The 16,211-nt window shown below is 54.2% G+C and overlaps 1 protein-coding gene across 1 annotated transcript; it reads left to right on the top strand.

The window, feature by feature from the left end:
• Nucleotides 1-5,533: 5,533 nt before the first annotated feature.
• SFRP5 (secreted frizzled related protein 5) lies at nucleotides 5,534-10,446 on the top strand. The gene is made up of 3 exons (XM_061403032.1): nucleotides 5,534-6,166; nucleotides 7,827-7,904; nucleotides 9,368-10,446. The coding sequence occupies exons 1-3, from the start codon at nucleotides 5,644-5,646 to the stop codon at nucleotides 9,712-9,714; spliced, it is 948 nt and encodes a 315-aa protein (XP_061259016.1). The 5' UTR covers nucleotides 5,534-5,643; the 3' UTR covers nucleotides 9,715-10,446.
• Nucleotides 10,447-16,211: the final 5,765 nt, after the last annotated feature.

Raw genomic sequence — 16,211 nt, 5'->3', positions numbered from 1 at the left:
ACATGAGATCCAGGACAAATGGAAAACCTGTTGGTGTCCAAGCTCCTGGCAGGGAAGACTAGGTCACCTCCCTGGCCTCTCTACTCAGTGGCAGTAAGCCCAGGCCCTCCAGGACAAGGCCCCCACTGCCCCGAGATCCTGAGCAGGCCTTCCTGAACTGCTGCCCAGAGACAGGTTGTGCAGCAGGAAGGGGGGCGCGGCTACGGGCCTGTGGGATACATGTTGACTTTGAAGTTGACAAAACTAAAATGCTGGAAAGAAAAACAGTGCTATCAGTGTGATAGGAGAGCACTGGACTGGGAGTCAGGAAGGTCAAGTTCTAGTTTCCTCTTACAGAAAGTGGTGGGGGGTGGGAGGATGCTGGGGGACAGTAGTCATGGGTTCCCCCTGGCACTAACAGTTCTCTTCATTTCACAGACCACTCACCCTGGGCTTTTTGCTGAGCACTCAGCAGCAGTTGCTGTGAAGACAGGTATCCCAGCAGGGGAACGCTGAGACTGCAAAAGGCAGGTAATTCCAGGAGGCTCTGGAATAAAGACAAGATTCAGTCTCACATCCTCAGGCATCACATTCCCCCAGGGGGGAAGGCAAGCTTGTGCTGGCAAGACCTCCACACAGCCAGGGACAGGGACTTCCCTGGTGGTGTAGCAGCTAAGACGCTGCACTCCCAATACAGGGGGTCCGGGTTTTGTCCTAGGTCAGGGAACTAGATCCCATATGCCCCAACTAAGACCTAAGCAGCCAAATAAATAAATAAAAATAAATATTAAAAAAAAAAAAAGCTGGGGACAGAAGAGGTCCCACCTTGGGCCAAGAACAAAGTCAGCCTCATCTCCATCATCATCCCAAAGCCCTTCGTTTTCATTATTCTCAAGATGGCCCCGTGGAGAATGCAGGACAGAGACTGCATTCCTCACTTCACAGATGAGGAAACTGAGATTCAGGGTGTGGGAGGACTTGCTATTAAGCTGAAAACACACAACTGAGATCTCCCAGCTCCACGCATGGCGCACTCCCCCACTGGGACACGCTGCCACCCCCAGAGCCCTTGTAGGGGCATGAACGTGGCAGATCTCTCGCTGTGGCTCTGTTCTAGGGCTCATCACACAACTACTATACGCCGGGCGCTCTGCTACGTGCTTCTCTCATCTGGTATCCAGTACATCTTCACCACCACCCAGTAAATAAATGTTACTAACCACATTTTGCAAATAAACAAATTCAGGTCCAAAGTCCAACAGACATATGTCCAAAGACACACAGCTAGGATGTGGCTGGAATTCACCACCAGTCAGTCTGACTCAAAGCCCTGACTCCTCCCACTACGCTTCACTGCTTTCACGAGTCCACATTCTCCACATGGGCCAGGATAGACACTCTTTCCATGTACACCTGGCCCACAGCAGGTGCTAGCTAAATGTTAGTTCATGAAATCACTTTTCCCATGACTAAAGATTAAAAGGAACAAAGGAGGCTATTTCAAACAGATAAAAATTACAGTCCAACCAGAACACATAATAATCACAAAACTTTATGCTGCTAACAATGCAGCTTCAAAGTGTAAAAAGCAAAACTGAATCAAATGAGACAAAAAAGAAAAATTAACAAACCCACAAAGTAGATTTTATACACCTCTATCAGAAATGACAGAGGAAATAAGCCAGTGGTTCTTAAATTTTTTGATCTCAGGACTTCTTTACACCCTTAAAAATTGAAATTTTAAATTAAAGAACTTTTGTTTATATAGATTTATACCTATTAGTATCTACCATGGTTAAAATGAAAACTGAAAAAAATAATTCATTTCAAACAACCATAATACACCCATTATGTTAACAGAAATAGCAAATTATGTGAAAAATAATTATATTTTACAAAACAAAAAAAATATGAAAAGACTGGCACTGTTTTGCACTTTCGCAGTCTCATTCATGTCTAGGTTAATAGAAGACAGTCATATATCACCTGTATTCAATCTGTTGTTACATGTTGTTTGGGTTGACATATATGGAGAAAATCTGGCTTTACATAGAAATGTAAAAAAGAGAGTATTTTAATAGCCTTTGAGATATTATGGCTATCAAATTGATACTGCCAAAATATTGACATGTGGCAATTCTTTCAATGTTGGTTGTAATGTAGAATCTGAATCCACATCAATAAACTTTTCTTACTCAACAAAATAAAATCCTTAAAATTCATTGGTCTGTCTTGCACTTTGAGTAGATCTTCAAATTACGTACAATTTTGGCCTTGTAGACTCCCTAAAAGGCACTTGGGGACCCTCAAGGGAACCCTGACCACAAGGAGAACCACTGAAGTAGGCACTGAAAAGGCAGGAAAATAGGGACTTCCCTGGTGGTCCAGTGGTTAAGAATCTATGATCCCAATCGCAGGGATCCTGGGTCCGGGGAATAAGCTCCTGAACAAGCTCCCACATGCTGCAACTAAGACCCCATGCAGCCAAAAAGAAAAGAAGAAAAAATGTAGGTTTTGATAACATTAACTAGCCAGGTGTTTGCTGGCCCCACAGCTTGAGGGATCTTAGCAAGGAGTCCTAACCACTGGACCACCAGAGAATTCCCCATAATTAGCAAGTCCAATCGAAGAGTTATCTGTGTAGAACTTTGCTCACAACAAACCATGAGTACACATTGTTTTGAACAAGCAGGTTCCTCCATCAGCTGGGGGAAACGTGTGCCTGGACAGACAGCAGACGCTCCCGGATGGACAGATGTCCAGCATGCCAAGTGTTTCGCCCAGCTGCCCTGGCCCTGGAGCAGGCTCATCAAGAAGGGAGACCCTGTCAGAGCACAGCCCCCTTCTTTCTCTGGCACCAGGGCCAAAGTAATCCGCCGGCCTGGCCACAGAGGGAGAGCTTCCCTGAATGGCTGCCCCAGGGTCAGCCCCCACCCGGGTTTGATTCTTATGAAGGGCTTCCCACCTCAGTTTCATCACGGGCCCCATATCCAGAAGCCTCAGGGGCCCTCAAGACAGAATTGTCAGGTAAAGCCTACCCATCTTCCTCTTCCAGGAGGTTTCCAGCCTCGCCCCTCTGCCCTTCAGAGGCCCTGGAGCTGCCAGGTACAGACGCCCCCGGCTCTCAGACCATGTGCAGTTCTTACATAAGCAGCCCAGAAACAATGCTTCACTCTGTCCAGGCCAGGCACTGGGATGCCAACAAACAGCACAGGAGACCAGCTGCCCAGGGAGCCAGCACCTTGTTCAACCACCTGGGAGCCCCAACACTCTTGCCAGTGCCCAAAACCAGACTTCCCCCGGAGTAGAGAAGCTCTGCCAAGCCCAGAGCAGGGGGTGAGTGGTAAGCTGGAGTGCAGGGAGCAGAACTACTGCTCAGAATCCCAAGCCGGAGCCAGGGCCAAGGTGTCCGAGGGAGCTTTCAGAGCACACACCACATTTATATCCTAAAATCACACATCCCTTGGCGAGCTAACATTCCTGGATGCCTGTTATGTGCTGGCATTGTGCAGGAGGCTTTCTTTCCATGCACCACTTTGTTTGCCCCTCACAACATCTGCTGAAGAGGTTCTATTTCAAAACAAGGAAATGAAGGGTCAGAATAGCTAAGTGTGCCCAAGGTCGTCACTCATAGAGTGTGCACTCAGATGGGAACCTGGCTCTTTCTGTCTGCAGAGTCCAGGACCTTGCACCACTACTCCACTACACTGTCTGACCCTGCAGGGAACGGCCCTTCACCTTCTGAGTGGTCATCCCAGAACCTCTCATGCTGGAGTTGGGAGAGGGAGAAATGGGAGGAAAGTGTGTTCCTGGACATCAAAACAACAGAGGGCTGTTCCACCCGAGGGCTGTTCCACCCGAGGGATCTGCCTAATTTTCCTTTGCCTCCTCGGCCATGTCTTGTGTCTTTTTCTCAAAACTAGATCAGATGAGACAGGCCCGATGTCTTTTGTATCTCTGTATCCCCGTCTGTGGGATACACATCTCAAGCTTTGCACACAGTAAGTGGTGTGTGAGTGTCATCTGACTATTAAGAGAAGTGGTCCTTACTGCTCTCCACTAGCACTGCAAGGATAGATCCGTGGGAAGATGGGAGCCTTGGAGACATTCAGGAGAATGGGGTGGGGAGGATTTGAGGGCAAGAGTGTAGGGAGCAAGTGCCCCAGAACTTCTTCCCCTAGCTCAGAGCACCCCAAACCCTGCTACAAGACTCCTCCCCAGGGTACCCTCCCCAACAAAGGCTGGGGAGTCAGGTTTTCAGTTAGGTTCTCAGGAAGGAGCCTACCATCCCACCCCACCTCTAAGCCTCTTAACCAAAGCTCCTCCCACAGAAAGCCAATGGAAGGCAGGATCCAGATGGACCGTTAACATTGGGTCCCTGAAACCCTGCCCCTTCTCTGATGCCTCCCTGGATATCCTCCTCAATTCCTCCCTTCTCTAGGCTCCCAGAGGAGATACACTCTCCTCCCTCAGCATTTCCTACTCTAGGCTGAAATTTATCTTAGAGCTGAATAGTTCCCTGGTCTTTGGAACCAAACATATGGATTCAAATCATGGCTCCTTCATCTGTTAGCAAGGTGACCAAGGGCCAGTTACTTCACTTCTCTGAGTCTCCCTCCCCACCCCACTCCCACCCCTCTACAGACACACAGATTCACTAAGGCTACAGACTCAGAATCCAGAACCCCTGGTCATGACCTGGCTCTGACTCTTGGAATCAGATCTGGATTCAGGTTCTGGCTCCAATCCCTACTTAATCTTTTTAGGTCAGTGCCTTTATCTGTAAAGCACAGATAGTAGTAGTACCTACCCATCTTATGCCATTATTGTGAGAATTAAATGAGGTAGTTTATGTAATGTGGTCAGAAAGACTTGACACATGGGAAGCACCCAATAAGTATTAGCCATCACTGGAAATAGTTGATAAGGTTATGAAGTGCTGTGCAGTGTCTGAGGCACTAAGTAAGTGCTCACTAAACAGCAGGTATGATTATCTTGGCCCCCACTAAGCTGGGATGTCCGGGAGGTGGGCTCTGGATCACATCCACCTCTGATTCCCCAGCAGTCAGCACAGCTGCCCGGAACCAGGCAGGAACTCCACAAATGCGTGAGCCCTGGGGGGGAAGCACTTGCCCGGCTGGACCAGGAGGGTGTGAGCAGCCAGAAGACTCCTGCCGGGAAAGGGGAGAACCCAGGTGTCAGGAAAGAGAAAACAGAGCAGAGGGGTACAGGCCGAGACGGAGAGATAACCAAGTGAAGTGAGTGAGAAAAGGAACAGGAGAGGCTGTGTCGGAGAGAGATAAGGAGACGGCTAGAGACGAGGAAAAAGCCTAGGGAGGTGAAGGAGTCCTGGCGAGAGGCGCAAGGCGAGGCTGGAGCACTGGCGGGGGAGCAGGCGAGCGGGAGAGGGGCGCACGAGCGGGCGGGACTCTGGGCGGGACGCGCGGGCCCCAGGGCAGGAGGGGCCGAGGGGGCGCCACCCTGCCTCCCCGCCTTGGGGCGGGGGCCGGGCGGCCGGAGATTGGCTGCGGCGCGCGGCGAGGCCGGGGCTGGAGCCCCAAGGTGGGAGGCGCCAGGATCACTCGGTGCGCCCGGGAGCGGAGCGAGGCTGCCGTCCACTTGGGCGACCTCAGCGGCAACGGAGTGTCGGGGGCCTGCGCAGCCATGCGGGCGGCGGCCGGGGGCGCGCGGGCGGCCGTGCTGGCTCTGCTGCTGGGGGCGCTGCACGGGGCGCCGGCGCGGGGCGAGGAGTACGACTACTACGGCTGGCAGACCGAGCCGCTGCACGGGCGCTCGTACTCCAAGCCGCCCCAGTGCCTCGACATCCCCGCCGACCTGCCGCTCTGCCACACGGTGGGCTACAAGCGCATGCGGCTGCCCAACCTGCTGGAGCACGAGAGCCTGGCCGAGGTGAAGCAGCAGGCGAGCAGCTGGCTGCCGCTGCTGGCCAAGCGCTGCCACTCGGACACGCAGGTCTTCCTCTGCTCGCTCTTCGCGCCCGTCTGCCTCGACCGGCCCATCTACCCTTGCCGCTCGCTGTGCGAGGCTGTGCGCGCCGGCTGCGCGCCGCTCATGGAGGCCTATGGCTTCCCCTGGCCCGAGATGCTGCACTGTCACAAGTTCCCCCTGGACAACGACCTCTGCATCGCTGTGCAGTTCGGGCACCTGCCCGCCACCGCGCCTCCAGGTAGCGCTCCCGCCCCCGCCCCCTGCGCTCCGACTGCCCCTGGGTACCCGTGAGCCGGACCCCAATGGATGCCACAGCCCTCTAGAGGTGCCACCTCCTCTAGACACACACACACTCAGAGTCTTTGCTCAGCCCTGCATGTCCCCCCGAAGCCTTCCAGCCTTCCCCTCCCGCCATGGCCTGCCAGAGTAGTGCCTCCTTGCGGCTCTGGACGTTCAAACTGGTTCTCTCCCATTCCAACTGCTCCTGAAACCTCTCCTGGCTTTCCCTCGCAGCTTCCACCTTCCTAAGCTTCTGGAATCCCAGGGGTGTGGGGGCAGTGCTGTCACTTCATCCTGAGGCCTCCAATAAATGCCTTATCACCCCTCTCAGCCCACAGATACCCAGGGTTGCTAAAGATGCCTTTGGCCTCAGCAGCCCTGGACCCCTACCTGTGTTGGGATTTGGGGAGGGGCGGAGGCTAGGGGAAATGATGTAGCCAAAGACTGGGGGCCAAATGCAACTCTGGGCTATGGTTTCCACCCTGCCCCTATTTTCTGCACCTGGGAACCCTAAATTCTCCCACTCTTTCCCCAGTGCCCCAGGCAGTCAGACCCCTGGGTAAGGCTCAGAGCAGAATGGTGAGCAGGGTGCCAGGCTCTGCCCCTAACAAGGAGCCCTTGGGCGAGTTGAGCCTCTGTCTCCTCATTGTTAAATAGGAAGCAATCTCAGGTTCCCCAAACTTCTAGACTCTTAAGTGCCACCTTCCTCCCCACCCCCATCCCATTACCCCTCATTCCTCTCTGGTCTCAGCCTCCCCTTCACTGTGCACCCCCCTCATTCTTCTCCCCACTGTCTGCTAACCTCCTTTCAGACAGAGTAAGCCCCTGTTGGACACCAGATAGGAGAATAAACAGTGGCACCAGGCAAGGAAGCTTCGCCTGGGTGGCTGATATGAGAATCCAGGAAGCCCCTGGCTCTGGGACTCTCCCAAGGGGCAGCACTGCCCCAGTTTTCACCTGACCCGGCCCCCCAAAAGCAACTGAACCCCACCACACCCCACCCACCGCTCAGAGCTAACCTCACCCATGCTATCCCAATCCTATGCACCCACATGGGACCTGAGAGTCGAGGTTGGGTGGGGGTCTTGTGACCAGAGAGTGGTGAGAGAAGGCAAACTCCCTATTCTTGGGTTAGAAATGGGACCAGGAAAGGAGAGACACCGCTCAAGAAGAAACAGCACAGTCCCCAGCAGGGATCCTGGCAGGGCTCTTTTATTCTGGTTTTCTTGGAGCTCAAACTTGGAAGGCAGGGAAATCCCATTCTTAGAGTCCCACCTGGCTCTGCCCTCCCACTCCCACCCTCTTTGAGCCCCTCGCCCTGCCATGATGGGGCGGCCTGCCAGGAGGCAGACACACAGAGACAGGCCGGGCGCACATGATGGCCGCAGACGCCAGGGTCATGGGGCAGCCGTGCCTACCTGGTCAGTTTCGTCCCTTCACAACCTCGTCTCTGGAATCTCACAACCACTCAGTGAGCATGATCATTACCATCATCCTGATTCCTGATGGGGAAGTGGAGGCTTGGGAGGCGGAGGTGGCTGGTCAGTGGGGGAGCCTGAACCCTAAGTTTGGCTCTTTGGCCTCTGATCCCCTCACTCTATCCCTGCTTCTCTCTTCAGTGACCAAGATCTGTGCCCAGTGTGAGATGGAGCACAGTGCTGACGGACTCATGGAGCAGATGTGTTCCAGCGACTTCGGTGAGTGTAGAGCCCATGTGGCCACTGCCCTCTCCCCAGAGAAATACACTTTTTTTCTTTTTGGCATCCCAGGGACTTCAGAAGCCACTCCCCAAGGCCATGGTCCATCCCTAGCCAGGGTTCTTGCAGCCTTTCCTTGACACTGCCTACAGAAGGGCCTCCAGGGCTGGATTCTCTTTGTGGGAGGCAGGCTTGGTCCAGAGATGGATGGGGGCAGCAGAGGGGAGAGATGGGCTCCAGGACGGAAGCACAGCCCCCTGGCCCCCGGGCACCTCTGCCTAGTACCTGATGCATCTCTGGCTGGGGGTGCTGTGGTCCCCGGCCCCACAGCTTCATCCTGGAGCCTCCTCATTCCTGGGGCAGTCAGGACCTGGCTCCCATGCAGACCACACAGCCCGGCCTGTGGTCTTTGCCCGGTTGGTTCCCGTTTTGTGCCTTAACCTCATTGTCTCTAAAAAAGAGAAAGCAACAAAACCCTTCCTGTAGCAAGTCTTTTATATTGTTAGTCTGTTTGGGAAGAGAACATTATTACTGCAAGGTGTGTGTATGTCCAAGAGAGAAAAAGAGCGGGTGGGAGAGAAAGAAGATTTTTATAACAATGTCTCTCCCTGGGTGGCCAAAGCTACTCTCTGGCTTCTCCCAGAGATGGGGATCCAGAGGCCCAAAGAAGGAGGATGCTACCCTACGTGACCACGCCCTGCTCTATTAGGCTCTTTAATCACCTCGCCCACTAGCCACACACTCCACAAACATCCTACAAACTCCTACACATACCGCAGACATCCTCTTATACACAAAAACGTGCAGCAGCACCACACTACACGGTCACACACACACACACATAGAGGTGACTGCAGCGCTTCCCGACCCTGCGTGTCACACTGGGGAAAGCAGCACGTGCTGCAGAGCAGCCCCTCCCCGGAGCTGGCATTTACCAGCCCACCACTGCTCCAAACACCCTCCACACACATGCACACACACAGCCAGAAATCCTATTTGGAAGCATCCATCCCCAGAGATCACGAAGTCCAGCCTTCCTGCATCACAAGGACCCCCTCCACCAAACGCTCCCTCCAAGTGGTTATCTCCACCCCCAATATTTTCCCTTCCCTGGGGAGCCCACGCCCAAGTTCACTCCCCAAGGAGAGCTCTCCACCCTGCACCTGGTATCATGGAAAGGCACAGCCCAGATCTCAGTTCAAGCCAGGCTCTAGAATTCAGGCCCATCACCACCTCTCCAAACCTCATTTCCCCACCACACCCATTCATGTCAGGATGAAAGCCGATAATGTCTGCACAAGTCCAGCACCTGGTGGGAGCTTCGTAAGTATACATGCGGAAGCTCCATGTCTCCAAGGCCCAGGCCTGGAGCTTCAGGCAGAGCACCAAGCATGGGGTCACCAGCATCCTAAGCAAGCCTGATGGCTCTCATGGCTGACCCCCTGTCCACCCCCCACACACAGTGGTCAAAATGCGCATCAAGGAGATCAAGATAGAGAATGGGGACCGGAAGTTGATTGGAGCCCAGAAAAAGAAGAAGCTGCTCAAGTCGGGCCCCCTGAAGCGCAAGGACACCAAGAGGCTCGTGCTGCACATGAAGAACAGTGCTGGCTGCCCCTGCCCACAGCTGGACAGCCTGGCTGGCAGCTTCCTGGTCATGGGCCGCAAAGTAGACGGACAGCTGCTGCTCATGGCCGTCTACCGCTGGGACAAGAAGAACAAGGAGATGAAGTTCGCAGTCAAGTTCATGTTCTCCTACCCCTGCTCCCTTTACTACCCCTTCTTCTACGGGGCAGCAGAGCCCCACTGAAGGGCTCTCCTCTGCCCCACCCAGCCATGCCCTGTCCTCGGTCCCCATCCCTGGGGCACTCTCTCCTCTGCCCACCTGGCCTCCCCCTCCCCAGGCTGACCTAGCCCCTGCCACAGGGTGGTTCACGAAGAGCTGTGCAGGCACAGGCACTAAGGGATGGACACGGAGCCAGGCTGTCCTTGACTGAGGGGTTCTGGGGTTCTTGGGAGGTTTGCTCCCAGAGAACCAGGCCTTTCTCAGTTCAGGGGAAGCCCCAGGCTCTCAGAAAGTAAGCAGAGAGAAGAAAGCAAGGGAACGGCGCAGGGGCTCGGAGCAGCCTGAGGTGGCGGCTTCCAGGGGAGCCGGTAGTGTCAGCCCGTCTGTTGCAGTGGGGCCTCACCCGGGAGAGGGAAGTCTTGACATTGGGCTGAGCTACTTGGGGGACAGTTCCCGGCCCCCATGCCCCTTCATGTGTCCTCATCATAGCCCCCAGAGGAAAGGGTCATGGTGCCCTCCAGCCACACTTTCCCACCTCCCCCATCTCTGCCTGTCTCCTTCCCCACTGGACTGGGGAGAAGCCCAGCCCAGCCCCCTCCCAGAAGCTCGCTCCTCAGCCTCCGCGTGTCCCTATATCCTGATGACCATAAATTATTGCTTCTGCTGCGAGGCCATAGGTACTAGACTGATGCAGGTAGGATTTGATTTTCTATTTTTTTTTTAAGTTTTTAATTAAATCAAAGAAAACAAACAGTTGATTTTGAGCAGGTGATTTCTTTGTCAGCCAGTTCCAGGAGGGAGGGCAAGGGGCCATTCAGAAGGGACTTTGAGAAAGAGGCCTTTTTGTAACCCACGGTCTGTCCACACAGACATACTTGGAATGCCTAAAAAGAGCAATTCCCATGTTTTTGCAGGATCCACTGAGAACACACAGCAAGGGTCACCCTTCTTATCCCCACAATGAGCCTAAGCGAGCGATGGGGATGACTATCCTTTTGTCTCAGAGGAAGGACAGAGATGCCAAGTTCCCCAGCCTTCTCCCACACTCAGAAGGTTCCCGTGGTCCTGCAGCACCTCCCTGACATGGGCAGTGCCCGCTCCAAGGAGCCCCCAAGAGGCTGGGCCACAGGGAACTACTATGAAGGGCCAGAGGCCTAAACTTGTCACTCCCACCCCTTAAGAGCTCAGACACCCCTGGACACTGGACGTGTAGCAGATGGTGGCGTGAACAGGTGCTACTCCAAGCTGGTCCCTGGAGCATCAGTGTTGCCTGAGCTGGTGAGAACTGCAGCAGCTCAGGCCTTTAACACTTTGAAGCATTTGGGGAGCTTTTACAAAATACTAGGCCCTAAGCTAAAGCAATTAAACCTGAACCTCTGGAGGGTGCTCCAAAATCAGCATTTCCAGGTGCCCCCTGGGTGGTGTGCAGCCAGGGCTGAGAACTTCCATCCAGATAAGCCAACAGCTGAGGCTGGAGGAGGGCAAAGGGCTGAGCTTCTTCAGGCTGGAGCAGTCCTGTTCCTGCTTGCAGGGAGAGGACCAGCTCTAATGCTTCCAGGGGCTTCTTCGGTGAGCTCAGGGCAAAGGGAGGCTGCTACCTTGAGCTGGATGAAGCAGCAAGGGGAGAAGCCTTGAAATGGAGGCGACAGGCTACTGTCACTCAAATGTCCAGAACATGGGAGGGATGATGCCAGGAAAGCGTCCTGGGGTACCATCAGCAGATGCTGAGGGACAGGGCAGATGTACCGAGCAGGGGGGCCGCAGACACCCCTAGACTGCTTTCCCCACCAACTGGGGTTCAGCTGGGATGCCAAGTCCAATCAAGACCTGCTGCTCCTCCGAAACAATGGAGCCACGTTCTCTCTCTCGATGAGGAAAAACCCTGGCTTGCTCCCGCAGCTCTCAGAGAAGCGAGAAACGAAGAGGCCAGTGCCAGCTAACAGGTGGTCTGACAGCCGGCCATAAATCACTCCCTGGCAGTCAGGTGGCCCCACCACAGGTCAGGAGCGGCAGAGGCCCGCTTGTTTCTCCTTCCTCTGAGGACACCGCTGCCACCCACCCTCGCCCAAAGCCTGCCCAGCCCACCTGGCTCCCTGAATCCACCCCTTGTCTCCCAGCCTCCTACCCCAACCAAATATTTATGGACACTTCTATGGTCAACCAGGACCAGGAATTATTTTTCCACTGAATACACAGGGCTTGGGCTGCCTCTGGCCGGAGCACAATACTGACCTCTGTCAGGTGCTGGCAGCCCGTGAGAGGGAGCGGGCGAGGAGGGGCTCCCTGAGCCCATCCTGGGAGGCCCCGGTAAGGCGCTCCTCACCCTACAAAGGCAGCAGGCTCCGCTCTACCTCACCTCTGTCCCCAACACCTGCTGTCAGAGCCCCCAGGACTCTCTTTCCTGGGACCAGACACCCAAGAGGCCCAGCAAGGCCTGAGCCCTTGCTCATTCTGTCCAGCCACAGAACACTCCCTCCTGGCCAGCCTGAGACAGGCGGCAGGGCCGCCCCGCGAGCGTCTGCACTGCGTGTCAGTGACTGGGGGGAGCAGAAGCCCCCAGAGACAGCGGGGCTTCCCCATGCAAGGGGGTCTGGAGCTGGGAGGTCCACATCCCAGGCTCGTTCTGTCTTCCTGCTCTGCCTGGGGTGGGGGGGATGGGAGGGGGTACCTCCTCCTCCCAACTTCTCAGCCACATTCCAGGGAGCAAGGCAGGGAAGGGCTAAGAGCAAAAGCTGCCCGTGAGCTGCCTCTGGCCCTTTTGATCAGGAAAACAGTAATTTCCCAACAAGTCCCACCTGGTAGATTTCCACTTCTTGCTCACCAGCCAACATTCAAGTCACATGGCCGGCCCCAGTTGCAAGGGAGCAAGGAAGTCAAGTGTTTCAGTTGAGGACAAAAGGAGCGTTCTGATAGTGAACAGAAGGGATTCAGGGAAGGCCTCCAACACTCAGGATCGGGTGAGAGAGTCGGCAGAGCCCAGTCTGGGTTCCAATGCTGTGACGTAATGACCATGTGACACTGGGACCACCGCCCAGCCGGAAAATGGAGTCATCGTGTCTACTTCACAGGGTGGCTGAGCGTTAAGTGGAGAAATGCATGAAAAAATACCTGGAAACAAGGCCCAGCATTTAGAAAATGTTCATTAAATAGTCATTAGTATTTTTATTAACCAAAGGCTTTGACCTAGCACAGTGCTTGCGCAAAATAAGTGCTTATTAAAGTTCTAATTGATTTGTTAACCAACTAAGAAATGCTTCTGGCAGGAAGGCAGGAAAGGCAGGAATATCTAAAGGCCATAACTGTTACTTCTAGAAGGGGGAGAGTCTACATTTGGGGTTTTGTATCCCAGAAAACACATACCCAGGTATGTAGGGCAGTAGAGGGGAGAGACATATAATACCACAGTAGCACTCAATATATCAAGCCCATTAATATATAAATAACCAAGTACTTAGGCATTCTTACTTAAACGTCCCAGTGTAGGTACTATTATTATCCCTATTTGTTATTTTTTAATTAATTGTTTAATTTGGCTGCACTGAGCAGCATGCAGAATCTCTAGTTCCTTGACGAGGCACTGAACGTGTGCCCTCTGTGGTGGGCAAGTGCAGATCCTAACCACTGGACTGCCAGGGAATTCCCCGTCCCCACATTCATGATGAGGCTCGGTGGCAAAGGACCCACTTGCAACGCAGGAGACCTGGGTTCGATCACTGGGTCGGGAAGATCCCCTGGAGGAAGAAACGGCAACCCACTCCAGTATTCTTGTCTGGGAAATCCCATGGACAGAGGAGCCTGGTGGGCCACAGTCCACAGGGTCACAAAGGAGTCAGACGCGACTTAGCAACTAAACAACAACAATTTTAATGATGAGGAGGCTGAGGTTCAGTGAAGTTAATGAACTTACTGATGGACACACAGCTGTACTTAGCAGTGTGATGAGGATTTGACCCCCACGCTCTAACCCTGGGAACTACTGCCTACAAGGGGCAAAGCTGAAGACAGGTGGGCATGATCGGTGTGGAGGCAGCTGTGCTTCTGCCACCCTGCCTCACAGGAAGATTTTGGGGGGCCCCTGCTCAGATCCCACCCCAAGGGCCCTGCGAGCAGCAGAGAAGCCAGTCTTGAACACCCCCCTCACTCCTCCTCCCCTCTCAACCCCGTCAGCATCCAGCCTCTTGGGTCCCACAAAGGAAGCTCTCATCCCACAAGTGTTCAGTTGGCTGTAATCCTGGCTAAAGTTCACTCCTTGGGAAATCCAATGTGGGGGGTGGTTGTTGCTGGAATGTGTGTGGCTGGGACCCAGTGTCCCAGCCCAGACAGCAGGCTCTGCTGGGGCCAGGGGGATCCGGAGTCCCCAGCCCCCAGCTGTGCCCGAGAATGGAATGTGCTGCTCTGGGTGTTGAAAACGACTCAGCCAGGGAGGTGGGGCAGTGCTGGGAGCTGGGGGAGCTCCTGCCACAAGACTGCCTCTGTTCCCCTGGAGGCTGAGCCCACTTCGCTAGGGCTGGTGGTGGGCAGGTCCCTTCCATTAGCTCAGCGTCTCAGAAACTCCTGGAGTGTGTGGGGGCAAGGCAGAACAGAGGGTAGGTGACAGCCAGGACTGCTATGGTGACCCAGTTTTTCTCTGGTGCCTAGAAGCACCTGTGACACAGTTCACACCAGGGCTCCATGGTTCACTAGCTATGTGACCTTGGGCAGGTTATTTCACTCCACTTACTCACTGGTTAAGTTAATAACAGAACCTAGCTTTGGGGACTCTCATGAGGTTTAAATGAGATGACACACTCCACACACTGCCCACTACGAGTGCTCAATAAACACAGGTACTATGATCGTAGAGCCACCAGCTGCAGGAGAGATGCTGGAGCCAGGGCCCCTTGATGCCTCGAAGGGTCCATGGAGACAAAGCGATGATACTGGTGCTTCTCTTGGCTTCAGCTCTGAGGGCCAAGTGACCAATGACCACAAATCCGGAAGACCCCAGAAACCAGGGCCAGTTCAAGGTCTGCCAAGGATCACTGGAGACTGCTCCCCACCATGAGCAGCCCACAAAAAATGATGGACAGAACCCTCAACCCAAGTCAGGCTGTGGGAGCTGGCTGTCCATTCAGGTCTGCCCAGCAGGCCCCAGGGCCGTCCTAGACCTGGCTCCCGTCCCCTCACTGGGTCCCCGAGAACAAACCGGAAGACATCTTTAAAGCCAGGCATCCAGGTCTACAACAGACAATCTGCCTTCTAGGCTATGCCGCCTTCGGTGCTGTCTACGCTGCAGACCCCAGAGAGCTGGAAGGCGCCACCCACTCCTCGTAAAGCCCTCCACGGCTCCATCCCCCATTTCCCAGTGGCACCTGCACTCTAAAGCTGTCCACTGCTGGCCTGCTCTGAGGCCCTCACATGCACCTCAAGGGGACAAGAAGGTACCCTCCCTTCTTCACTGACCCCAGATGAAAACCTTGTTTCTCATGCCCCTGAATCCTATGTCCTGAGAGCTCCTCAAGCTATAGTCTGTACTCCACCAACATTAGACTTGTTTTCATTTTCCCAACATAAAATATTGACTCTGCTTTTTCAAACTACAGTCTAGCCTCATTCTTTCCTGAATAATAATCTATAATTATTCTCTGGTTTTAAAAAAATCGCTGTTCTAAGCCATGCGGGGCAGAGTTGTTTTGCTATTCCTGAAGACTGGCAGGAAGAGAGAAATAAGTTAGCGTTTATTGAGCATTTACTATGTGCCAGGCACCTAACTTCCCACCTAAAGTGGACTGTCTTATTTAATCCTCACAGCAACCATATGAGATAAGACCACTCTCCACCCACTTTACAGATGAGGAAAGCAGCACAGACAGGCTTGGGGCAAGCTCCTCCCTGTAGCAACTCACTCCAGCGTGGGTGCAGTCAATGTAGAATAGGCCAAGTGTGGAGCTGGCCCATCACAGCACCTGCCTTTACTGCCGCTGGGATGCTCCCTGGCTAGTGCACACTGCTCCGGCTCTGAGCAAAGCCCTCTGGCTTCATCCTCCAATGTGGTGGGAACCGCATGCTCATGCGGATGCAGTGTGGCTCCCGCAATGAGGGGCTGGACTGGATTAACTCCAAGTATCCCTCCAAGTGACCAACCGGGCCACATGCCCTCCACGAGAAGAACTTCCTTCCTGGGCCTGTGCTACCACTCTGTGCTCTTTTGCTCAAAGACCCTATTTTCCACTCCTCCAGCATTTCCTCTGGACTACCAAGCTGCTGAAGCCACTTTGGTACTAAGTACTGTGAACATGCTCTTCTGTAAAAACTGCCAGAGCAAGGTTCTGGCTGCTTCCCTGCCTCCTGGGGCTCCTTGGGAGCTGCTGGGGCTCTGCCATACCAGGGGGAGGGCCCAGACCGAGGCCTCAGTGCAAGGACTCCCCAGGCATCGCCATCCAAGGTGCACGTGCATGGGGTCATGAGGATGTGGCTGCAACCTGACCTCGACCCCAAGGCAGAGTCCCTCTGCCCCCTCCTTTACTGCCTCAGGCCTACGG

Source organism: Bos javanicus, chromosome 26, assembly GCF_032452875.1.
Source record: "Bos javanicus breed banteng chromosome 26, ARS-OSU_banteng_1.0, whole genome shotgun sequence".
NCBI lineage: Eukaryota > Metazoa > Chordata > Mammalia > Artiodactyla > Bovidae > Bos > Bos javanicus.
This window is presented reverse-complemented; position numbering and strand designations above follow the sequence as displayed.

What these genes read in the sequence shown, in the direction of transcription:
- SFRP5 (XM_061403032.1), top strand. Translation starts at nt 5,644, where the DNA reads ATGCGGGCGGCGGCCGGGGGCGCGCGGGCGGCCGTGCTGGCTCTGCTG. An exon ending in GCCCGCCACCGCGCCTCCAG is followed by an intron (nt 6,167 to 7,826) that starts GTAGCGCTCCCG and finishes TTCTCTCTTCAG; the next exon opens with TGACCAAGATCTGTGCCCAG. An exon ending in GATGTGTTCCAGCGACTTCG is followed by an intron (nt 7,905 to 9,367) that starts GTGAGTGTAGAG and finishes CCCCACACACAG; the next exon opens with TGGTCAAAATGCGCATCAAG.